The 27,477-nt window shown below is 37.1% G+C and overlaps 1 protein-coding gene across 1 annotated transcript in view; it reads right to left on the bottom strand.

Annotated features, from left to right (window-relative positions):
* The window catches only part of LOC136864819 (GATOR1 complex protein NPRL2), a 210,314-nt gene that overhangs the window by 114,292 nt on the left and 68,545 nt on the right, over positions 1–27,477 (bottom strand). The window contains exons 4-5 of the mRNA XM_067142259.2: positions 23,911–24,037; positions 10,573–10,709 (exon numbers count right to left, since the gene is read on the bottom strand). Of these exons, the coding sequence (XP_066998360.1) occupies positions 10,573–10,709; positions 23,911–24,037 (264 nt within the window). The remainder of the gene's footprint in view (positions 1–10,572; positions 10,710–23,910; positions 24,038–27,477) is intronic.

Genomic DNA, 27,477 nt, shown 5'->3' with positions numbered 1-27,477 from the left:
TTTAAGTGTCCTCATGAAAGGAATTCAACTCCTTTTCACTCCCGCCCCGCAAGATGTTTTCCCCCAAAACGCATTTTTCTTTGTTTTTAAAGGAAATCCAAATACCGATTTTCACATCTGTAACAACTTTAGTTTTTATTGGATGTATGTATTCTCATACAATTAAGTCAATTAATATTTCATTTCTTTCACCCCCCCCCCCACTTCATTAGATTTTCCGAGCATACGTGTTTCTTTACTTTTATAGCAGATTCCAAATATCAAATTTCACGTCTTTATCATCTTAATTTTTGAGATATCAGTAGCCTAATTAAAAGAAATCAACACCATTTTCAGTCACTTTTACCCCCCCCTTCCACCCAAGTGGTATTTCCGAAAACTAAAAATACACGTTTCTTTATTTTTAATAGAGATAAAGAATACCATTTTTCACTTCTGTAACATGTTATGTTTTTTTAGATATACTGTAGAAATTCTCATTTTAAAATGTCACCCCTTTATTTCCCCTTAAGTGGAGTTTCCAAAAACAAACACCTATGTGTCTTTACATTTACAGGAAATTCCAAATACCCACTTTTTACGTCTGAAACATTCTATATTTCTCAGATATTCTGTAGATGTAGTCCTTCGAAAACTTCACCCCATTTGTCACTCCTGTTTAACCGCCTTTAATTGGATTTTCCAAAATCAAAAAATACGTGTTTCTTTATTTTTAAAGGAGATCCCATATACAAATTTTCAGTTCTGTAATATCTTCAGTTTCTGAGATATATGTATCCTCATTAAAGGCATTCAACCCATTATTCACCCTTCCCATTGGGAGTTCCCGAAAACAAAATGATAAGTGTTTCTTCATTTTTAAATACCAATTTTTACATCTACAAAATTTAAAAGTTTTGAAATATAAATACACTCATTTTAAAAATTCACCCCCTTTTCATCCCCCCATTAATTGGATTTTCTAAAAACAAAAAATACGTGTTTCTTAATTTTTAAAGGAGATCCCAAACTTCTATTTTCAGGTCTGTAATATCTTCAGTTTCTGAGATATTAGTATCCTCATTAAAGGCATTCAACCCATTTTTCACCCCTTTTCAACCCTCCTACTGGGATTTTCCAAAAACAAAAAAATACGTTTTTCTTTATTTTTAATGAAGATCCTAAATACCAATTTTTACATCTGTTAACTTTAAAAGTTTTGAGATGTAGATGCACTCATGTTAAAAATTCACCCCCTTTTCACCCTCCCATTAATTGGATTTTCCAAAAACAAAAAAATACGTGTTTCTTTATTTTTAAAAGAGATCAAAAGTACCAATTTTCAGGTCTGTATTATCTTCAGTTTCTGAGATATAAGTACCGGTATTCTGATTGATGGCATTCAACCGCTTTTTCACCCTGTTTCACCCCTACTATTGGGATTTTCTGAAAACAAAAAAATACGTGTTTCCTTATTTTTGAAGAAGTTTCCAAATACCAATTTTTACATCTGTAAACTTTTAAAGTTTTGAGATATAGATACACTCATTTTAAAATTTCAACCCCGTTTTCATCCCCTTAGCGACAGAATATCCAAAAATCCTTTCTTAGCGAGCACCTACATCTTAATATGAACACATCCCCAAAATTTCATTTCTTTATGTCCAGTAATTTTGGCTCGGCGATGATGAATCAGTCAGTCAGTCAGTCAGTCAGTCAGTCAGTCAGTCAGTCAGACAGGACAAGTTACTTTATATATATAGATGATAACCTCCTCGCTACAAAATTACAAGGGAACAGCCTATCCGAAATGTAACTATACGCGAGAAAATATAAACCATCCTCTGAATCAGAGATGTTGTTGTTGTTGTTTGAGTCATCAGTCCATAGACTGGTTTGATGCAGCCCTCCATGCCAACCTATCCTGTGCTAACCTTTTCATTTCTACATAACTATTGCATCCTACATCTGCTCTAATCTGCTTGTCATATTCATACCTTGGTCTACCCCTACCGTTCTTACCACCTACACTTCCTTCACAAACCAACTGAACAAGTCCTAGGTGACTTAAGATGTGTCCTATCATTCTATCTCTTCTTCTCGTCAAATTTAGCCAAATCGATCTCCTCTCACCAATTCGATTCAGTATCCCTTCATTCGTGATTCGATCTATCCATCTCACCTTCAGCATTCTTCTGTAACACCACATTTCAAAAGCTTCTATTCTCTTTCTTTCTGAGCTCGTTATCGTCCATGTTTCACTTCCATACAATGCCACGCTCCACACAAAAGTCTTCAAAAACATCTTTCTAATTCCGATATCAATGTTTGAAGTGAGCAAATTTCTTTTCTTAAGAAAGCTCTTCCTTGCTTGTGCTAGTCTGCATTTTATGTCCTCCTTACTTCTGCCATCATTAGTTATTTTACTACCCAAGTAACAATATTCATCTACTTCCTTTAACTCTTTATAGGTTTGTGGTCGAATTTTCAACCACACCACTTAAGGTTCAATTTCTCTTACATTATATTATAAATATCTGCCTAACGGTGTTAGGCTACTGGCATGGAACGTTCTGTGGTCGGAAAATCAGCCACAACGTGTTTCCAAGCGCTGGTAAACAGAGAGCAGCACTTTGTAGAACGCAATGCACGTTGTGGTTGAAAACTGAACCACAATCCATTCAGCTCACCCACTTTGCATGGAAGTAGATCATCTCATGAGGTAAGTTAAATTTATTCAATAATATTTCATTTATTCCTGTATATAGTGGTTCTAAGGTAATCTGAAATGTATGTTTTACCGTATTTACGTGGAAATAGCACAACAGATGTTGTAGCATTTTAGTTATATATCCTAGAAAGAGGCCATGCATTCGTAACCTCACTTTGTTCAAATTCATGCCGTAATTTTTATGTTCATTCTAAACTCACAGTGATAGATAGGAACATGTGTTTATCATAATAAATATCAGCGCTATGTTGTCAGTTAGTTCAACAAATATATAGTCGCCATATGTGTTGCGCTGACTTGTTATAGCATTTTGTTTATGGTGGTGTCAAGTGTTCCATTGGCCACCATGATTCCTTGTGAACACAAAATTCTTTATCATTGCGTGCTGTTTCACTCCGCAGCATGTACTTCTGAAACAACAAAACTGTTTATATAATTATTCACCCGGTTATCAAACTATATCAAACTGTTGATTTTTTGTAGGCTACAGTCATGGCGAGGAGGCCTGATTGCTTGGATGCGAGAGCACTATTCAATATTTTAGATACAATAACAGAAGAACAAGCTTCTGAGTCAGATTTGGAGGGCGATTCTAATGCTGAGGATTGTCGTCCATTTCCTGTGGCAAAGCAAACATATTCGACAGACAACGAAGTACTAGGCTTGAGTGGAGATAGATCAATGGGTGCAGACTTCGAATCCGATCACGACATCAACATTCACAAGTTGATTTTGTGTTGACAATGTGCTCACGTTATTGACTCCTTCTTTTTATATTTTCAAGTAATATATATTGTCCAATTATATCAGAAATATACATGGAAATTACAATAAACGTTCAAATTAATTATTTTATTTTTATGGTTTATTTATCAACCACAAAACATGAAAGTCCAAACCACTTCCCTAAATGGATTGTGGTCGATTTTTTGACCTCAGTTTTTTAGGAATAAACCGTGTTTTAAAAACTGTATATATATCTCAAACATATAAACTATATTGGAGGATAACCGTGAACATATACATTATGCGTCCTATGATATTTTTCATAAAAATAGTTTTGCCCTATAAAGGGTTAAGACTTCATTTCCTAATCTAATATTTCCTGCATCACCTGCACTCCATTACTTTTGTTTTGGACTTATTTATTTTCATCTTGAACTCCTTACCCAAGACTTCATCCATACCATTCAGCAACTTCTCGAGATCTTCTGCAGTCTCAGATAAAATAACAATATCATCGGCAAATCTCAAGGTTTTGATTTCCTCTCCTTGGACTGTGATTCCCTTTCCAGATTTCTCTTTGATTTCCTTTACTGCCTGTTCTATGTAAACATTGAAAAGGAGAGGGGACAAACTGCAGCCTTGCCTCACTCCTTTCTGGATTGCTGCTTCTTTTTCAAAGCCCTCGATTCTTATCACTGCAGACTGATTTTTATACAGATTGTAGATAATTCTTCGTTCTCGGTATCTGATCCCTATCATCTTCAGAATCATAAATAGCTTGGTCCAATCAACATTATCGAATGCCTTCTCTAGATCTACGAATGCCATGTACATGGGCTTGTCCTTCTTGATTCGATCCTCTAAGATCAGACGTAAAGTCAGGATTGCTTCACGTGTTCCTACATTTCTTCTGAAGCCAAATTGATCTTCTCCCAACTCAGCTTCAACTTGTTTTTCCATTCTTCTGTAAATAATACGTGTTAAAATTTTGCAGGCATGAGATACTAAACTAATGGTGCGGTAGTTTTCACACCTGTCAGCACCGGCTTTCTTGGGAATAGGTATAACAACATTCTTTTGAAAATAGGATGGGACTTCTCCTGTCTCATACAGCTTGCACACGAAATGAAATAACCTTGCCATGCTGGTTTCTCCTAAGGCAGTCAGTAATTCAGAGGGAATGTCATCAATTCCAGGTGCCTTGTTCCTATTGAGGTCACTCACAGCTCTCTCAAACTCTGACCTCAAAATTGGGTCTCCCATTTCATCAGCATCAACAGCCTCTTCATGTTCCAGAACCAAATTATCTACATCTTTACCTTCATACAACTGTTGGATATGCTCCTGCCATCTTTCTGCTTTGTCCTCTTTCCCTAGAAGTGGCTTTCCATCTAAGCTCTTAATATTCATACACCTAGATTTCCTTTCTCCAAAGGTTTCCTTGATTTTCCTGTATGCAGCATTACCTTTCCCAGGACCATACAGCCTTCGACATCCTTGCACTTTACATGTTATAAACCTCATTTTAGGTCCGTATTGAAAATTTAACAGTTCAACAATGATAAAGGTGTTTTAATTTATTCCACCTATTCAATACTTATATTTTCACGTATAGTTGTTACATAATTAAATTCTTAGTTACATGGGACATGTTTCACCCTCAATTAAGGGCATCTTCAGCCTAAATACAATAATCAAAAATACAACTAAATTAAAAGTGGAAGTTAAATACAATCATCAAAAATACAACTAAAATAAAAAGTGGAAGTTAAAAGTTTAGTCTGTTATTAAAATTAGGAACAATAAAATTGTGAAAAATGATAAAATAAAAAGATGCTAATGGAAAACTGTCTTATGATTAAACTATAATCTTGTCGGAGACTAAAACTTCTATTAAAATTCTAATTAAAACAGTTCATATAAAATATTGGAAAATCAAAGTGGTAGTAATAAAAAGCCAACGACATAAGGGCGTGTACACAAGCATAAACTTGATTGTCTTGAATACAATCTTTTCAAGGCCGCTGATGAAATTCGTAGTAAGTAAGGCAGAAGCGTATATTGAAAAATTGTAAGAGGCCGTTAGCACCGGTAGGTAATAAAATGGCTGAATCCTTGCCAGAAAATGTCAACAGATGCAGAATTAAGTTTTATGTAAGTGGAAGTTGTTATTTGTTAACTACTGTTGAGTTGGTTGCTGCCCGTCTGTTGGCTCTAAGAACACAGGCCTAGTGACTAACTTAATAGGTTTCATTCATTTTATGAATTGAAAATGATTTTATTTTTAAAGTGATTACTAATGACATAGTAAGTGTAAGTGAACAGTTCAAACTGTATTGTCCAAGGATTTTGTTTGATGTTTTTGCACCACTGAAGAAGAGAGCAGTACCTCTCGAAACATGTACGGTAGATAATTCTAATAAAATGTAAACTACTGACAAGGTAGAAAAGTGTTTCGTAGAAATTCCATTTTTCTTTACGGAACAGCAGTCAACGGGTATTACTAATCGACTCTGACATCACCTTCGAATGTCAACGAGAGAGCTTGCTAGTGGACATAGCGAGGAAACGATACCGGAGATGATCGATCGCATGCAATATACTTTAATAGCTGGGTGCACAAATGTCTGTAACGGAAAAAATCGTCCACTCTTAATTGCTCGTAATAATGGATGCATAAGTGATAGGGCTCTCGCTGTAACTGAAGGATAACGCACAGTTTAATATAGGAATTTTGAAGGGCAGACAAAAACTGTCATTATAACGGAGGTCTTGTTATATGCCGTACTCGTTATAGCGGACTTCTACTGTAGTAGATAAAAAAGTGAACTTTTCTAAATAGACAAATATAAATGAGTTCCAAATTAATGTGCTGTGAAATAAAATCATGTATTTTAAATGAGATTCGTCATAGCAAGTGTAAACAACTTCCAAAATTATCAAAACAAAACTATGAATTCCCACAAAGTACATATAAAATCAGACACTCACCAAAGATCAAATGAAGTTAAAATATCATACACACATTAAAATAGATTAAAAGTAGGCAACAGAATAAGAAAAATTCACATAAAATATGAGGTACTTCTGAATGATTGATCCACACCATCCACAGCATTTCTGTTGTACCACAAGCATATAAGATGGGATTTATGTTAGCTGGTTGCCTAGAGACAATGAGCAGCAAAAGAAATACAATAAATAACAGCTGATCCATTTTTCTTTTTGGGAAGATTTGGTAAGAGCTAGCAATAAATAAATATAATTTTTTAAAATCAAAATTTGTTTCTCATTTTGGGTAAAACAGCAACAAGGAGAGAGAATAGAAGTGTACAAGATTTTCTCTCTAAAACTAATGTATAAATCACTATAATTTCTTGAAATATTTTATTAAAGTCTTCTAGCTAATTGGAAGTCAATGGCCATTTCTAACACTTCCCTAAACACTGATCCTCACTTTGCATAAGACCCAAACACTAAACAGTAATGGCAGAAATTAAAAACTGAAGTGGCTCAATATGCATTTCTCATCACTGTACTGCAGCAGTCTCTGAATAAATAAATTGTTGAAGCCCTTTACTTTGCATTTTGAAATCGAGCTCACCAAATATCCCCCACCCCCTCCTCCAGAAAAATGCCAAGATAGATTACTGAGATTACTGGAAAGAGACCTGTTGGAAGACCGAGGAGGAGATGGCTGGACCAAGTGAAGGAAGATATCACATACAAAGGAATCAACTGGGATGAAGTCTTGAAGGAGCAGTGGTACATGAATAGACTAAAATGGAGAGCGCTCGTAAACCACACCCGGGAAACTGGAGTGGAAACATGATGATGATGATGATGATGATGATATTAGTACCTTAAAGTATTTTCCAAGGTACCTGCAGTACTGCCCCCATTATTGCCGAGCTAAGCCCAGCCAGTGAGCAAGAGATCCCGGGGTGGACCATTCGTTCCTGGCTTTCCGTTTTTTAGAGGCATTTAAGGGAAAAAGGGGTGACGACCAAGCAAGAAAAAATAAAATTTAAAAACAACACACTTACATTTATTAACATAAGCATCAATAACACAAAAATATCCTTCCTGGGATTTAATTACAATGAGCTTTCATAATGTCTGGTCTTCCTGTAGCAATTAACAACCAAAATGTAATCCTCGCCCTCCAGTTTTACTGTTCTGGAATGAAAATTAACAAAAGATTAGGCCTTCACTGCCTTCAAAAATTAAAATATTTAAATGAAAGTATCCAGAGACTGCAATGAGAATTTACACAAAATTAGTAGGCAGCTATCTTGCTTATTATTCCATAATAAACTTAATGTTCCATCAATTCATTGCAATCTCAACACATGGTCAATGTCAAATACTGATGGATTTCAATAACTAAAGTGTATAAAGTCCATTAATAACACTAGTAGAAATTCTGATGGAAAATGAAAATTGAATCCAAGATTTACAATTTATTATTATTATTATTATTATTATTATTATTATTATTATTATTATTATTCTCTAACCTTATCTGTGTAGCATTTTACTTTTATCATCATACGATCGTGTTTACAAATTAGTGTATCTCACTAAATAATTCTCATGGTAATTATAAAACACATTTTCCTAATTAATTAGCCTTCCAATTATTTATGATTATCATTACTCGTTATCACCTAAATTCACGCAGATTATGCCGTTTGTAAACATTAAATTTATACTTGCATGGCATTTAAAGTTTCAAGTAAGTTTGAAAATATTTTGAAATTTTAATATAAATGCATTGAAAATTTTCTCATATCCACCTGAGAGTTAGTTAAGGATTAATTTATAAATCGTTTGCCTTTGCTGAAAAATAACGAGACAATCTTTCATCTAAATCTTTGGTAAGTGCAAATTAAACCCTAGCCTGGTCTTACTCGACATTAATCTCATCAAATTGTTCCTTAAGGTGTGCTAAACAAGTCATCATGGTGGCAAAACAACGCTGAACACATTCCGTGCCGTTGCGATAAATGCACTATCAGATTAAATTACACTAAACAATCGAAAACATGGAAATATTCATAATTACAACACACACACCATACTCACACAAGGTAACACGTACTTTTTATATACACAATATTTACAACGAATCCTGCCCTTATAAATTAATTCATTATTTTTAGCATGGTCACGTCAATAATATCCGGAGGATGAATTAGTGTTTGGAAATATTCTCACTCCGATAGTGGCTAGTGATCAAAATTCGTGGTATCACTTGAAATGAAATACTCATTAAATAGCAACGGAGATTCATCTAAATTTCTGAAATTAATTTGAAGATTCTAATAGAATTCCATAATCATCACCATCACATGGGTTACAAGTCACAAATGTAGCGTTCGTGAGCCTTAATCACATTATTATTATTATTCCCTATTCATGAAATGTATTCAATGTGTGCTCCGCTTATAATAAATCACATTGTGCTCTCAAAGAGACAAGCAACAAGTCATTCACTAATAAATTATTCAATTAATATCCCGCAGGACTGTCATATTCCAGGCGCATCATGAACTGAGCACATTAAATATCACATATAAGGAATCTAAGATAAATTATAACCCCCTACTGTTTAATTCCATTCTTAAACCGATCTTTACTTAATTTTATTATTATTTTAAGTGATTATTAGATCTATCAGTCCTCGTGAAATGTCGTGAAATTAGATGACTCGATCCTAAAGAATGCAAGTGATCTTAAAATGACACTAGATTCGACCCTATCTCACAAAATCTTTCACGTAACTCCAATCCAGATTATTTTCAATATCACAGGTAAACAGATGAGGTTTATTGCGTGGTTAGTGATTTTTAAATCTGTCTAATTCCTATGTATGAGAACTCATTCAAAGACAGGCTATACAGCTAATCTAATAGATTTCAAATATCAGTCACACACACGTAACTCGACTACCATGACACCTCAAGAAATGGAAAATGAAGTAACTCAATCTACAACAAGAACTAATAGAGCTACGATTTAAAGAAGAAAGATCCTCTAGTTTTACAAAGATGAGAAAGAAAATAAACAGTTAAAATGGTACTCAAGTTTAGCTGAGGTTCGATTCCAGGTTGAAGTCTGTCATTCCGGCATTTTCCCGTCAGTCACCCTCTCCGACCAGAAGTGCCTTACATATTTAGAAGATCATGGAGACACGGCAGTAGACGTCCCACGATGAAATTAAGATGTACACTGTAGAGGAAGAATCCATCTTGATATACACGGCGATTCGCTGGGATGAATTTCGCCACGTTCCAGAAGTGTAAGTTGTAACTAATGCAACAGATATTAAAATGTGTACACACACGCTGGAATACTTAATGTTCTCGTGGAGAAATAAACTTAACTTGGATCACTAATGTTGAGGTTCACTCCATAAGATTTTATAGTAAACTGCACTAATTTTAGCAGAGCGGTTGTCTGCTTGCACGGCTGAATTTTTCTCCCACGTGGCCCCGATGAAAGAGTAGCATTGACCAGAGTAGATTAGAGCAGCAGCAGCAGCAGAGCAGAGTAGAGAATGATTTACTGCGAACATGGCGTTTTATAGTCTTCGCTTTGGAGGTGTGCACTTTTTAGAGGCAATCATTGGTTCACAGGGTCTCTTGTAATTGGTCGTGACTGTTTCTAGAAGCTTGCCTGCTTGCAGCGCAGGTCGTCGGGCACGTGGCTTGCTTGGGAACACTGGCTTGTCACGCGATCTACCCTGCACTCAGTCGAAAACAGATCAATACATTGTCCCTCTGAACGATAGGAAAAAACCAGTTTGGTGCACACACACAGCTTTCCAAACGATGAATACAACTCCCGGCGAACAACAAAACTTTTAATGTCGACCTGCCATAAATAATCTAATGATAGCCAAATTTGAAGGGGACAGTACCTCCATCTCAGATGCTAACAACATTTACATTTTCGAAGATCTTCCAACACAGGTCACTTTACTGACCAGTTACGCTGCTCAAAGAACTGATGGTCAGCAATCATTAACATATAACTTACCAAGTGCCTCACTAGATAAAGGGAGACTTATCCAATGACTGAAGAAAAGGAAATAAACAGGCCACTTCAGGAATTAATAATTCATAACACACCTGTTGTGTTGTAAGATCCCAATGTTGTTCTCGAAATAAATTTTGATCAATGGTAAAAATGGGTACATGGTGATCAGCGACAGACGGTGGATCAGGTGCCATTTTCACCACTTTCAAATGCATTGTTGTAGTTCCCTCTGAAACATTAATACCAAGATATTGAAAACTAATCCAAAATGTCAGTAGACCACAAATGTAGAACAGAATACTCCCCTCCCCCAGTTCTAGATCTCCAGGGGCTTATTGACAATTAGGCCTATATATATTGCATCCAAAACAAACCAACAAATCTGAAAGAAACACACTACAGAGTACATATCAATGAACAGAAATACTATCAGCTAGAAAATAAGACGACTATCAAAGCTCGACAAATATAAAAAGAGAACAAGATACTAAAATTAAAATTTTCAACATTAATTTTTGACTCTTGTGCCATACATTTGAGTCATAATTTTGTGTTGTGTTCATGCACAGTTAAAAAACCTTGTATTTACTTCCCCTTGCAGACGTGATACTTAAGAAATTAGTAATTTTCCGGATATTTACATTTAACTCAGTATGGCCAGATTTTTAACTGTTAATTTACTGAACGGGTAAATGATCAATTTTGGAGTCTCTCTCTTTCAACTTTGGTTGACCGAAGCAGGAAAGACAAGACTTTATTCATCCCGATGGTTAGAATGCATTTTTTAAGTGTAATATACCTACCCTCTATTATAATTTGCACCTTCGACTGCATTTACCATTCCGTCACTCATCCCTCACATTTTTATATCCCACAAGCTTTTCACAATAATTTCAATAGTTTCTCTGATCTCCATTCCCTGTTCGGAATTTTAACAATAGTATAATATTCATATTCTCCTTCTATTTTATTTTTTCTCTTCCATTTCCAAATAAACTGCAATGCCCTTGTATGTTCACACTGTCTCGTGAAATGTATACTTCCTATCTCCTCACACAAATATGTATTTCCCTTCCCAACTTCTTTAAGTGCCTTATTTTTGTGAACTCCCATCAGACACTATATTCTTTATCTGTTAATTTATCATTTATTATTCTCATGCCTAGATATATATTCACGAATTTCTCCAGAGTTCTCCTATTCTTACCCTCAGATATTAGCACCCGGTACTTTCTGTGCCCACTCTTCTACAGATTTCTGTCCTAACAGTTCCCCATTCCAATTCCTTCTAATAACTGCTTTAACCCTTAGCACTTGAATCTGTTTAGCTGGTCACATACCTCTACCTGTATTTGCTTTTCTGGAAATGTATCACTATAATTCTATCTGTTCTTAAGGCTATAACAATTTATTTGAAAAGCTCAGGCTGGAATAAAAAACTACGTGCGTACACAAACAATGAATATGCAGATTTTTTTTTTCTGTGTGTGTTCACTCATCAAATTATGCAGGAAATTCACAGAATCAGCATGTGTTAGGCTCGTAGGTCACCCAATCAGAGCAACCATCTTCTCTTAATGAACTGGATCCTTCAACTTCAGATTCACTGGATATTTTTGAAGCACCCTGATACTCACTTCCCAAATTAAATTCCAAAAGATTATCATCTTCACTTGATTTCAAATCATTCGCTAATGTCAGTGCTCACCCCACGATTTGATCAAGACCATTATGCACCTTTCAACTGTAAACGCAGCCCTCAAAATACGTTCTGAGGATTGCCTGCCCAAATTACGCTAACAATTATGTTCAGAAGGGTGGCTCACATAGCTGTCAACTTGAGCCCACTGTTGGCAGAACAGAAGATAGTTTTCCGTGGTTTCCCTTTTTACACCTGGCAAATACTGAGGCTGTAGCTTAATTAAGGCTATGGTTGATTCCTTCCCGCACCTAGCCCTTTTCTCTCCCATCTGTACCAAAAGACCTACCTGTGTCAGTGCGACGTAAAGCAACTTGGAAAAAAAAATCACAATATTCGGAAGGCCATAGATTGTCTCAAGTCTAGGTATTGTGCAAAAATCACTAGCTTTCCATTAAAACACATTATTCTTGGAGTAAACATTATATCAGAACATTTCCGACATACAAAAAATGTCTCAAATATTATTACAATATTTATAAGTCCACTTGTTCAATACAATACAATATAATCCACTATCTCATATGGTTAAAATTTATACATAATACATAAAAGTCAATGGTACATGTTTCACCCTCCTTTACAGGCATCATCAGCCTATATCAATCTTAAAAATAATACATATGGAGTCTTTCTAATCTTATAAATTATAGGGTAAAATGTTGAACAATGATTTCGTAAAATATTATACAATAACATCTAAAACAACGATATTGCACCAAAGTGTGTTAAAAAAAGAAAAACACAGTAAATTAACAGTTTTTGAAGATTAAAATGTGGTTAAACATGAATATTTGAGAGTTTAAAACTAAAATGGATCCTTTTGTTATATATCATTAAGACTGTGATGGCCTTGAGTGTAAGCAAAGCACAATCATCAAAGGGGGGGTGTTTCTTCAATTCCCATAGTATGAATTCAAGATGGTAAAATCACTGTCAGTTATTTAAAACAGAAGTGTGAACGTAATAAATATGTTAAAATGTATACGGTTGATATATCTGAAAGTAGAAAAGAAAATAGAACTTCTTGTGGAGGCGTTGCCAATGATAAAATATTATGTCGAAGCTAGCGGATGTCAGTAATTATGTTGGTGTGGTAATCAAGTGGATCCAAAAGACGGTCGAGTGGGTGTTATAACCCCGTTGAAACATTTCTTGGAAGAAATGATCGAGTTTTTCTGAAACAAAATGTTAAAGAAAGTTAGTTAGATAGTACTGTACAAGAGACTTCCCGTACGTCAAAATTGCCTAAGGCGGTACTTACTTGTACGGTGTGTATTAAGTACGTTGGGCTGTTCCAGCAACGCTAGCTTGACTGAGCTTTCTACTTCTAGTGTTATACCGGTGTGGCTGAGGCGGTGAAGGACACGGAGGGGGGGTAAGGGTGGGTGGATCCTTATGCGCAGGTGTTGTTGTTGGAGGGCTGTTTGGAGCAAGATGGGCGGGCCTAACATTTGACGAGGTGGTGGAAGCTTTAGAACAAGAAGTTCTAAAAGTCTGCGGGATTGTATTATGTTTTGAATTCACAATGCCTAATAACTTTGGAGTTAGCTCATATAAAGGATTTTTTTGCCTCCGTGGCATCATTAAGATTATGGTTTTTGTTATAGGCTTGGTCTAAAAAGATGTAAAGACTTTCTAATTCATTCATAAGTTTTCCTTTGCCTATACATTTTAGAATGGTGAGATCCTTTTCAATTGATGTAAACTGGTGTCCTGTTTCACTCATGTATGAGCTCATCGCTGAATATTTGTTGTTTTAAGGCATTGTAATGCTCCATATATCTCGTATAGAAGCTGCGCCCAGTTTGACCAACATAATTAAATCCACACTGAGCACAAGTTAATCTGTAAATACCAGATCTCGAAAAACGGCTGTTTTTATAATTGACTTCATTATGATTAAAAAATATACTTTGATTTGTATTTACTGTTCTGAAAGCAATATTAGTGTCATATTTCTTCAGTGTATTGGCGATCTGGTGGATGGCTGGTTTATTGTATGTAAACGTAGCGTAACTAGTTTTTTTAGGTTTATCCGGAATGAGATTTGTGGATAGTTTATATTTAACTTTATTGATTAACTGGTTAATCATTTCAACTTTGAACCCATTGAGTTTAGCCAAGTTCCTTATATAGTTTAATTCTATTTTTAAGTTGTGAGGGGAGAGTGGGATTTTCAAAGCTCTGTGTATTAAATTATAGAATGACGCTTGTTTTTGAGATTTGGGATGTAAAGAGGAATTATTTATGGTTATAGGAGATTGTGTGGGTTTTCTGTAGATTTGAAAATCAAAAGTATTTTTGGCGCGCGTGATCGTTATATCTAAAAAATTTAAGGACTGTTTAACTTCGTCTTCCTTAGTGAATTTTACGTTAGGGTCAATTTTATTTAAATTCTCTAAAACTTTGTCGCTGTTAGTAACATTTTTGTCAATAACCACAAAAGTGTCATCCACGAATCTTAGCCACAAACATATACCTTTTATATGTTCTTTTTTTAACACACTTTGGTGCAATATCGTTGTTTTAGATGTTATTGTACAATATTTTATGAAATCATTGTTCAACATTTTACCCTATAATTTATAAGATTAGAAAGACTCCATATGTATTATTTTTAAGATTGATATAGGCTGATGATGCCCGTAAAGGAGGGTGAAACATGTACCATTGACTTTTATGTATTATGTTTAAATTTTAACCATATGATTTAGTGGATTATATTGTATTGTATTGAACAGGTGGACTTATAAATATTGTAATAATATTTGAGACATACGTCAACTTCAATACGGAACCAAAATGAGAATAGTTACTTGCTACTTGTAATACATAAGAATGATGGAAATGATCAGCCTCGGAAAATGTTAGGGCTTACCCTGCTAAAAGCGATGTGCAGTTTTTGAGCTGGAGGAACTGTGATAGGTGGGCAACCAGCAATTAATATTATGAATGTAGGAATAATAAATGTTATGACACTGACAGAAAAAGCAGAAGAGTTGATTGATTTTATGGAGAAGGAGAATGTTGCAATGATGGGACGGAGAGAAGTCAAGTGGAGGGGAAACAGAGTGAAGAGTATGACTAGAGGATACATCCTATACTGGAGTGGAGGAGGTGAGGCAATGAATCCAGTAGAAGTGACTGTTAACAAAATCCTGGATGAAAATGTGGATAGGGTAGACTAGGTTATTGATAGAATAATCAGTGCGACTGAGGATGGAAGAAGGAGTGAAAGATTACATCCAAGTTTACACACCCTAAACTGGTAACAATGAGGAAAATACAGAGGAATTCTTGAAGGCACTCGAGGAAGTAATCACCGATGTGGAAGTGATAGTCATGGGAGACTTCAATGCGCAGCTTGGAAATGACAAAATTGGTATGGAAGAAGTGATTGGACCATTTGGATATGGAGAAAGAAACAGCAAAGGAGATAAGTTAATTGATTTTTGTGAGAGAAATGGAATGATTGTGAGTAACACTTGGTTTAGAAAGAAGAATAGTAGAAAGATCGCCACATATAGCTGGGGTGAAAGATGGACAAAAAGAGTTATTGATTATTTTTTTGGTTGAGAAAATAAATCGTAAACAGTTAATGGATTAACAGCACTACCAGGCGAGGTGTTTGATGGAGACCACAAGTAGTAAAAAAACAAAAAACAAAAAACCCTACAACCTATTTTCCAGTCATTGACAGGGTCAGGGATGGAATGAATGAAGCCCCATCTTGCGGCAAGGATAGGAATTGTGCCGGCTGCCGAAGCCTGTTGCACTCCTCTGAGGCAATGATTAATGACTGTCAGATGAAATGAAATGATACTGGAGTGTGTTGCTGGAATGAAAAATGACAGAGAAAACCGGACTACCCGGAGAAAACCTGTCCCACCTCCGCTTTATCCAGCACAAATCTCATATGGAGTGACAGGGATTTGAACCATGGAACCCAGTGGTGAGAGGCCGACGTGCTGCCGCCTGAGCCACGGAGGCTTCACTACAGAGTAGCAGTGGTAGCAAAATTGAAAATAGATAAAACTATGAGAGTAAAAGAAATAAGAGAGAAGAAAGTAAAAGTATGGAAACTGAAAGACAAAAGAACTCAGGAGGAATTAAAACAGCACATCCCTATATCAGAAAAAGAAAGTGTAGAAGAAGAATGGACCAAATTTAAAAACATATTTGTAAGCTGTGCAGAACTTCGGTGAGAGTGAAGGAAAAGGAGACAGCTTGGTGGAATGAAAAGTTGAAGGAGGTTGTTAAACAAAAGAAAAAAGCATGGAAAGAATGGAACAGAGATAGGAAATATCAGCAAATTAAAAGTGAATGTAAGAAGGTGGTAAGTAAATAAGGAAGAGAAAAAATGTTGGGAGAGATTCACAAAAGAATTGGAAAAGAATGTTGTATGGATTGAAAAAAAATCTACAAAAAACAAGTCAAGAAAGAGAGTGGAAATGTAATATCAGGCTCAGAGGAGATAAAGAATAGGTGCAAAAGATTATTTCAATAAACTCCTGCATGTGAGAAATGATGCAGAGTGTAGTGGTAACTGAGGATGATTCAGAAATGGAGTGTGATATTGCAATGACAGAGGTGAAAATGGCTGTTAAACAAATGAAAACAGGAAAAGCAGCAGGGATGGATGAAATATGTATGGAAATGATAAAGGCAACAGTAGACCCTGTATTGACCATGAGATTACTGATGGAAAAACAGTGGGAATATGGAAAAGATCTGGTGATGTTATTCCTTAATCTAGAGAAGGCATACAATAATGTTAATAGAGAAAAGGTGTGGGAAACCCTGGAAAGAAAAGGATGTGGAATGCAATCAAGGGAACTAGTGAAAGCAATGTATAGGAATTGTTCTTGTTTTGTCCAGACTCCAGTGGGGAGAACAGATAGGTTTAGAAACCAAACTGGACTAAGACAGGGAAGTGTATTGTGTCCACTTATGTTTATAATGGTTATGGATGAAATTCTAAAAGAAACAAAGGCAAGATATGAAAATATTTTTGTTTGCAGATGACATAGTGATCTGGGGAGTCAACAATACAGAAGTGCAAATCCAACTAGAGGCTTTAAATAACAATATTGAGAAATATGGTATGAAAATCAATGTGGAGAAGAGCAAAACAGTGGTGTTGACAAGAGGAGAAAGAGAAGAAAAAGGAATCATAGTACCAGGTCGTTGAATACTTCAAATATTTGGGAAGTGAAATAATATAAGATGCAAGGCTGGATAAGGAGATCAGCAGAAGGGTACAAGCGGGAAATACGTTCTACCAGAAGAAGTTCCTATGAAATGTAAAGAGATAATGTACAAGATGTACTGTACCCCTATATAAACATATACATCAGAGAACTGGACTTTGACAGCAAGAGATGAGAGTAAAATTCAGGCCAGTGAGATGAAGTTCCTGAGGAGTATGGTAGGGAAGACAAAGAGAGACAAAGTAAGAAATGTTGATGTCAAAAAAGAGTTAGGGGTAGAAAAAAATGAGTGATAGGATGGAGAAGAATAAATTGAGATGGTTTGGACATGTTATAAGGATACAGGATGGAAGGATACCAAAACGTGTTGGAGGCAAAGATAGAAGGAAAGAGGGCAAGAGGGAGACCTAGAGCAAGATGGAAGGACTCTGTCAAGAACAGTATAAGAAAATAAGACGGGACTGGAACACAATTACTTTTTTTTTTGCTAGTGGCTTTACGTCGCACCGACACAGGTAGGTCTTATGGCGGCGATGGGATAGGAAAGGCCTAAGAGTTGGAAGGAAGCGGCCGTGGCCTGGTGCCTGGTGTGTAAATGCAAAACCATCTTCAGGGCTCTCGACAACGGGATTCGAACCCACTATCTCCTGGATGCAAGCTCACCAGCCACACGCCTCTAACCACATGGCCAACTCGCTCGGTGAACATAATTACTGAAGAGGAGTGGTGGAAGAAAGGCAACACCCTGACCTGGCAGGAGCTGGACAAGGGGAAATGAAAATGATGATGATGATGATGATGATGATGATTTCCAACATATGAGCACACAAGAAAATCATGATGTGGGAACATACAAGCAAGGGTTTTGTTACTCACCCAGTACCCATCCTGGTATCTCATTTGGGGTTGGTAAGCTATACCTAAAATTTCTCCTCCTCTTATTCCTTTCAACCTAAATCAGTATTTAACCAATCTTGTAATTATATCCACCTTGTACTTAGCCTAATCTGCACATCTTGGTAAACCTGTAATTATTTTAATAAAATATCTATTAGTGACTGAATCAAGCATTGCAGTTTCTTTTGCTGTGTCCCAGACATTTTTTAAACAATGCGCTTCATGTCGCACTGCCACAGATAGGTAGATGAAACCACAACACTGACCAATAGAGATAACTCCAAACTCCAGGCAGCTGAAATGAAATTCCTATGCACTATGATCCAGAAAACCAGGAAAGACAAGATTAGGAATGAGAAAATTAGAGAAGAAGTAGGAATAGATGATTCTCTCCTCAATAAGATTCAGATATCAAGACTGAAGTGGTTTGGTCACATGAAGAGGATCCCAGTTAACAGAACTGAAAGGAAGGAATCTGACAGAAAAGTAGAAGGAAGACGACCCGTGGGAAGGCCACGAAGGAAATGGATAGATTTAGTTAAGAACGATGTACTGCTGAGAGGTCATGATTGGGACAAATTGGTGGAGGAGAAAGGGTACAAGGACAGGATGAGATGGAGGAGGCTCATATACCACACCCAGGAAACTGGAGATGGTTTAGGATGATGATGATGATCATGGACAAATTGTTTAGGCGATTTTAATCTTCCTTTAATAAATGTTGATAGGAAGGCCACACAACTTTTTTTAAATTACTGTACATAAAATATAATCTGTTAATTCTGTGTTCTTATTCACGTTCCTATCTTTCTCTAAATGTCACTTGTTTCATCCTTCATTATTCTCCTTTGTGTTTGTCCTGTATTGCTGTACTTAATTTCATCCACTAAAGTTTGTACTCATCTTAATCTTTTTGTTTCTTTCCTGTATCTATACAGCTTTCTTCTTACCCCACATTTTCCACATCAAGACTGAAAATCTATCAAGATGGTTGCCCAAGAAGTGTCGAAGCCTGCCCTCCTGATGACGCTGTGAAGCAGAAATGAGCTTGTCGTGAACTAAGAAGAAACAGATGAAAAAGAGCTAGGAACGATGAGGAGAGAGATGTGGCGAGTGTCTTTTGTTTCCTCTCTCTTTCCATACTGATCTGTCATTGTGTTTATCCAGATATATGTTCCTATCTTCCTACATACGACTTGATGTTTGTTTTTTCCATTACTTATGAGTTTCCATCAGTGAATTACCATCGACACTAAAGACTGCATCTCTATTGTCACATTCAAACCCAAACATATCATGTAATGCTTTTATTTTTGCTATTGGCTTTACGTAACACCGACACAGATATGTCTTATGGCGACGACGGGACAGGAAAAGGCTGGGAGTGGGAAGGAAGCGGCCGTGGCCTTAATTAAGGTACAGCCCCAGCATTTGCTTGGTGTGAAAATGGGAAACCACAGAAAACCATCTTCAGGGCTGCCGACAGTGGGGTTTGAACCCACTATCTCCCGAATGCTGGATACTGGCCGCACTTAAGCCACTGCAGCTATCGAGCTCAATTATCATGTAATGGAAAAGGTATCAAGGTTTATACGTAGGTCGAGTCATAAATCATGGCAACTTTTTTTTTTCTTCTCGCGAACAGGAGACAACACGGAAAATCTAAGATATGCATTTGGAAACGTACGGTATGTACTTGCATATGATGCCACTATACTGAAATTCAAGTTAAGAGCTTAGGAAAAGTATCCTTCCGCATGTGAGCACGTGCCCTGTTCCGCCTTCCGGTCTCGTCTCCATTCTCCATCTCCGCCACAACCAGCTTATCATTAACGCCGTGCGTCTATCTGACAAGTACAGTACTTCATTCTGAAATAGTGAAGCATCAAACGAAATCACTGCCTTTCACATAGCTGTACTTTGATTACATACCATACCTATTTATTCCTTCATTGACCATATAAAACCTACAGATTACTGACGAATTCCGAGGCAAGAGAAGCAAGAATTATTTTTGTTTCATAATGCGATTTGTGTGAGGCACATGGAGACTTACAACATACGTATACGATTCCGCTCTCTTGCAACGACTGTCAGTGGCAGTTTCTCATAGTTAAAAAAGCTGAAAAACCCACCGGTGAGTGGGATTGCAAAATACAATGCTTCCAGGAATGTTGTAAATATTGTAGTCTCGTCATTCGGAAGGTAAAAACGAACTCATGATCCTCTCATGACAACATTTCTGTAGGTAGAGTGCGGTTGCGAATATAAAGTAAAGTACGCATCATTATTATTATTATTATTATTATTATTATTATTATTATTATTATTATCATCGAATACGCCAAAGATCCTATTCCCATACCGTGTTAAGGCCCTTCCTGTTTTATTTACGTCGAGTGCTGAACTGACACATCGTTCTTTCCCTGGAGACTTGGATTTTCCATTCCAAGCGAGCGGCGTAAACACTGTACACAGAAACGCCGATCAGCTGCACGGACTTTTTCACGTCTTCCACAGTCCACAGTGGATTCTAATCTGGTAGGCTACTGTAAACGTTTAAAAAAATTTGGTTTAGATTTTCTACTTTATTTTCCTCTACTTTTGTTAGCTTTAAAGTATTTCACAGGGAACTCAAGCGTCACAGCATCACACACGTTTTGCTCACAGCTGGCAGCCATTATGAATACTGAACAGTGAACACGCTGTTGCAGCCAGTATTGCCAACAGTTTTCTTGGATCCATCTTCAACGTCCCACCTATTATGCGAACTTATCAACAGTGGAATGAACTCGAACAAACTTACTAAGTACACAGTGCAATAAGATATCAATATCATATTAAATTATTATTATTTTGCTACATACACCATTGAGAACAATAACTATTCACAGCCATCTACGTATGAAATATAAGAGTTGGTAACGAACCCAAATAACATACAACCTGTGATATATTTTCCATATTTATACAGGGCAAAAATTTTAATTCATCAAGTCAGTTCACCAGAATATCTAACCAAACTGAAGGAAGCTCCTGACTTCAGGAACAAGTAACAAACCTAGGGAACTATTTGGCGCTGCGGAAGCCTTTTCACCGACCAGAAGTCTGACTAACATCAAAGGGACCGCTAAGGTCTTAAGTTGACTCTCAGTATAGATGGTGTATGTAAACAACAGTGTGGGTCTAAGCATGCCCCCAATTTCTGTGTGAGTAAGAGCATCACAAAATGGAAGTCAACAAGCAGGAGCAACGATCGTATATTAAAATAGCAGTTCTCCACGGCGGAAATGCACGCCAATGCGTCGTCAGGGGTCACCACGGAGACACAAGGCTCGACAAAATCAGCCGCCCAATACGGTTACGGTAATCCTGGCATACGATGTTCAAGGTGTTCTTGTGTGTCATCCAGTGCGTGCGTGAGGGGCACAATGTCAATGCAGTTTATTACAATTCCTTCTTGTTGTACCAACCGCGCCGTGCAGTGCAAACCAAACATCCAGATCTTTTGGATAACGCCATAATCCTACACGATAACGCAAATGCTCACACAGCAGCCATCGTTCAGCGTCGCTTACAATGGTGGAGATGGGAGGTTTTTCCACACCCGTGTCATATCCCGGCCAACAGGTGAGACGCCGAGCAGTGAGTGGAATCACCTGATGGCTAACAACAGTACTAAAAACGAAAGGGATATAAGATGGTAATTTATAGGCGTTAGGTAAGTTGGTTGTTAAGAGTTGAAACTCATATGATTTCCTATATATGTGCGTATATTGACAGATGATGTACAACGAATATACACGTACAATTGAAGTCGGTCACGTAATGTGACGTACTGGAACTAGCCTTCCTCAGAACGGCTACTCCAAGTAAATGCAAGTGGACTCTAAACCTTAGAGTACCACTGAAATGCTAAGCGATGTTAAAAACAGAGTATCGTGGAGTCTCACAGAGATTCCTCAAGCTTTAAGTTGCCAACTACGATAAAACCCAGAAGAACTAGGGCTTAAGTCGAGAATCAAAGTATGAATGGTGAATACCAAGTGTTAGCACCACCGTTCAACCTGATCTACTAAGAAATATTCTAAGTAGCGAGACCGCTTGGAGAATCGATCGTGATTCCCTAACGTGAGCGGAAGGTAAGGCTTCCAAAGCAAAGACTAATGCAATAAGACGCTTGTTCCTTCAATTACATACGTATTTAAAGGGACTAGCAATATGATATGAGGGTCTCCCCTCCTCTCAGATAAAGCCTTACTGGCTTACCATTGGTGCTACCACCTCCCTCATGTATCACAAAATTCCACACTATGCACGTGGCAATATTTATTAACATGAACTTGACTTCTTGCCCTTAAACCTATGCTCATAACATAACTCCCCCATTTCTAATACTTGTCATCATAAACATGACTCTGCGTCCCGTTTCACTTAGTTGGGTCACCCATTAATTTTAAGTACGGTATCCTTCAAACTACCCCCTTTTCTTGCCATCTCCAGGCGACAGGACGTGACTATTTAGATTTGTCCGTATCGACTTCCTCGTGAGACTTCTTGACCTCACACAACTCTGTTTTTAACTGTCATTCTTTATTACCCCCAACACATGGCTGCTCAGACAGCACGGCCAATGGATTGAGTTACCAAAGTAATCACTATGTATTACTTATGTACTGCTACTTGATGAAGGTTCGTGTCCCTGGACATGACACCCACCTTATTCGCATGATCTGAGACCATGTGACTATGATCGAATCCCCAAAGTCAAGAAGCCATTACGTGGACAACGTTTTGCTAACAAAGAGGACAAGTAACAGCATTTCGGAGAGCGGTGTCACACGTTAGCGATACACATGCAGCGAATGGTATTCAGCGCCTGCCCCACCACTGGCAACACACAGTGGAAACCGTGGGTGATTATTTCGAAGGTCTGTAACCAGTGGAGACCTGTCCTTTGTATGTAGTCTTGTGTATTTGCTGTCTATATCATAATAAAACAATGTTTACCAATGGCCTGTGTTCTGTCACTTTCCTACGAGAATCTCCTGAAGTCAGAAATTGTCTTGAGGCACTATGCATAAGTACATGCCCTATATTTCCAAATGCATATCTTAGATTTTCCGTGTTGTCTCCTGTTCGCAAGAAAAAGAATAGTTGCCATGACTTATGACTCGACCCCTGTATGTTGTCAATAAACTACAGGTTATGTGAAACTAAATTACCTATAAGAGGCTGGCGGGTCACTTCATATAAAATTTTGTTTTCCTAAATAATCCCAAAAATAGAGAAACCATGGACAGTAATGTAATCTGTAATTCTGTCCAAATTAATTTGAATTAATGGGGCAAGATCAGAGAAAAATGAATATCCTTATGATGCTGTGGTGTGTACTTAATTTCATCAACTAAAGTTTGTTGAAGCCCTTGTGGATACAGCTAGCTAAAGATTAAAGTGATTTAAAAATATATATATTTGTATTATTATTAGTGGCAAAACAGAACATAATTGTCCAAAATTATTCCGTCAGATTGTACAAGAACTGTTTGTATATTGAATATCAAAACAGGTCTGAAGTATTTGCTTAAGTAAGTGATCCCATTAATTACAACCAAACTTACCAATAACAGTTGATTTGCCATGCAAGTTGAGATCCATTAGAATCTGATTAAGCATCAAGGGCAACCGAAGTTTTTCAGATGATTGATTTTCACTGGAAAGGAAACCAGTCTCCTGCTCCATAGTCATCTGTTAAGTTAAAAAAGAAAGCAACATTTTTGTAGAAGAGTAATTAAAAATTAAAAGAAGCATCCAATACACAGTTGTATAGGCAATAGCCCCTTAAATTCAACTCTGAAGCAATACACAGCCATTGCATATGTACGGATGCGACATTTACACATTTACACATCCCATTTGTGATTTAGTTGACTTGGGTGTAAGATCTGTAGCTGCAGCTTAATTTTTTCTTTCTTCCTGCTAGTGGCTTTATGTCGCACCGACACAGATAGGTCTTATAGCGACATTGGGATAGGAAAGGCTTAGGAGTCGGAAGGAAGCGGCCGTGGCCTCAGTTAAGGTACAGCCCCTGCATTTGCCTGGTGTGAAAATGGGAAACCACAGAAAACCATCTTCAGGACTGCCGACAGTGGGATTCGAACTCACTATCTCCCGGATGCAAGCTCACAGCCGCGCACCCCTAACTGCACAGCCAACTCACCCGGTTTTAATTTTTTTCACATGTATTTTTTACTACAGATAGTAAAATATTTTGATAATATGATGAGTGTGACTCTCTCGAAATGAGAGTTTCCGAGTTATTTCAATTACAGTATTAGGAAATTTCTGTTACATACAACATTTCTATTTAATCTGTACACTGAAGAGGCCATGAAAATTTTTAAATAAAAAACACCTGGCATTAAAATAAATGGAACAACTGTACACTGTATTAGATTTGCCAATGACATTGCACTTCTGGCTGACAATGAGAACATGCAGATCACGCTCAACAAATTAACATCCATCTTAAAAGATTTCCAACTTGACATTAATGTAAATAAAACTAATGTTATGGTTGTAAGCACATCTAAAATGAAGCCAGCAGCACATCTCAGAATTGGAAATATTTTAATAAAACAGGTGCACAAGTACTGCTACTTAGGATCAGTTATTACCAATGACAACAGATGCACTGTGGAAATAAAAAATAATTTCCCTGTGTAAGAAAGCCTTTGAGGAGAAGAAGCAGCTCTTAATTAATAAATCTTTAGATACTGAACAAAAGAAATTGTTTATCAAAACATTAATTTGGAGTTTGCTGCTATATGGCTGTGAAGGATGGACTCTCTTGAAGGAGGACGTGAAACAAATAGAGGCAGTGGAAATGTGGCTATGGAGGAAGATGACAAGAACTAGCTGGATTGAGAAGAAAACTAATGAAGCAGTGCTTAGAGAAATAAACACCCAGAGACATTTAATAACAACGATAAAAAGGAGAAAAGCATCAGTTTTTTGTCACATTCTCCGGCATAATGACTTCATGAAGAACTTGTTCGAAGGCAAGGAGATAGGAAAGAAAGGCAGAGGGAAACCACGGAAGAAAATCGTTGAACAGGTAGTTGAGATGATGGGATGCCAAGGTTATAGAGAGATGAAAAGAATCGCAGAGAGAAGAGATCAACAGTTGCAGCAACATTGATAATGATGATGATGATGATGACAACATTTTATTGCCAAAAAGGTATTTTCATAAAGCATATTTATATAAGTGCAATTAAGTGACCTCCAATCATTATAAAAAAGTTGTCTTTACAATAACTTGCATTAACACATTGGAGACCATGTCTTAAGGTGGCATATGGGCAGGCAGACAGCCATATTTTGAAGGTTTTTAAAAAATTGTAGAAAATAGTAGGTAGGTTGCATTTGTAACATATTTATGTCATCAAAAGAATTAAAAGTGTCTATTTTACAGATTAGTAAGTTGCAATAACATCTACTGAATACTTTTCACATTGCACATTTTCCAATGGTATGCCTTTTACAACAACGAGAAATAGTCTGACAACAAAGTCTTACACATAATGAGCTTGAGTGTGGAATAGTGTGAAGCATTCAGAGACACAAATTGCTACAGAATACATTGGACACCACCAGCATGTCTGTTTTCTTGTTACTTTCCCATTTTCCGCTTTTCCTTTATCTGCACAGACTATGCAAGTGCGTGCTGGGTTGGAGGAATCCTCTCAACAAAATGCCATCCTAGCAATCTGTTGGAGGCTGTACGTGATCCTGGTTGCTGGTGGACATCTGTTCCAGATTTTGCTATAAGAGCTTCACCTACCTCAACCATGAGCTGTTGTAGGTGGCAATTTTTTTCTGATACCCAAATCCTGGGTTTCCTGGTACAACACAACTGCATTTCTGATTGCCATAACAAACATACGGAAGAACAACTTTTTCCACCATTTCAGTTGCTTCCTTCCAAAGGGATAATGTGCTATCATCTGATCACTCCTGTTTTATTCATGTTGTAATCGAGGATAGCATCTGGTTTAGATTTAATTTTGGGGCTCTCTCTTGTGCGAACAACAACATCAGACGAGGTCGCCTTGTGACAAGTTGACAAAAGCAAGACGTCCCTTGTATCCTTCCACTTCAAACAAAGGAGATGATTTCTGCGCATAAATACTAATTTGCCTCTCTATATCTTCTTCTGAACAATGTTATTCTGAGGCAACTCTTTTCTGTTGGTCATATAAGTTCCCATAAAAAGTCAAAAACTGCAGGGGAGCTATAATACCTGTCCATGTAAACAGTATGACCTTTGTCCAAGTAGTTTGCTAGCAGTCTAGTATGAAGTGGAATAATACCAGTGTCTGCAGCACTTTTCCCAGAACAGACTTCCATTTTCAAAACATACCCTGAAAAAACATCGCAAACAACAAGGAAATGGTTTTTCATGTACACTTTGAATTGAATTCGACCATGAAAACCACACATTCCTTCATCAACATAAGAAGAGCAAAATGTATGAACAAGACTGTCAAGGAAAGGGCAAATTTTATGTAGTAAGGGATCATGGTTTAGATGCCCACAAGGTATGTATGTTGTGTTATCATTCAAATGAAAGTTTGAAAGAATCGCCTTGAAACAGTTTCTGCTCATAACAAACGATGGAAATGGAGTCAAAAGAAATGCACTTTTTGACCAATAGTCACTCAGTTTTGGTTTCTTTACAAGGCACATATGAATGACAACTGCAAGAAATGCATAAATCTCACATAAGTTGACACAGGCTCCACAAACATTTCGGTTTCAAGTTCATTGTTTGTCTTAGTTTTTCAGTGACACAGGCAGCATAACCTCTTAGTCTCAGACTTGGAAGAGTTTCACCATTGTTTTGGGAACAAAAATTGAAAAACAATCTAGCGCAGTCGATGTTGCATCCAGTGGAGCGGACACACCCGATTGCTCTTGAAAAATAGGCTCTTGAGGTTGCGAATCAGTGAAAATCCAACCTAATTCAGGATCTGTAGGCTTCCTACAAGTGTTAGCACCATAAGCACAACATTTACACCTTTTTGGAGCTGGTGCAATATCAGAAAACGCATCCAAATCACCAGAAGTACCCGGCGAATGTGAATCATTCCCTGTCTTTGAATTATCATCGCTTGCGCCACTTC

This window comes from Anabrus simplex, chromosome 2 (assembly GCF_040414725.1).
Source record: "Anabrus simplex isolate iqAnaSimp1 chromosome 2, ASM4041472v1, whole genome shotgun sequence".
Taxonomy (NCBI): domain Eukaryota; kingdom Metazoa; phylum Arthropoda; class Insecta; order Orthoptera; family Tettigoniidae; genus Anabrus; species Anabrus simplex.
This window is presented reverse-complemented; position numbering and strand designations above follow the sequence as displayed.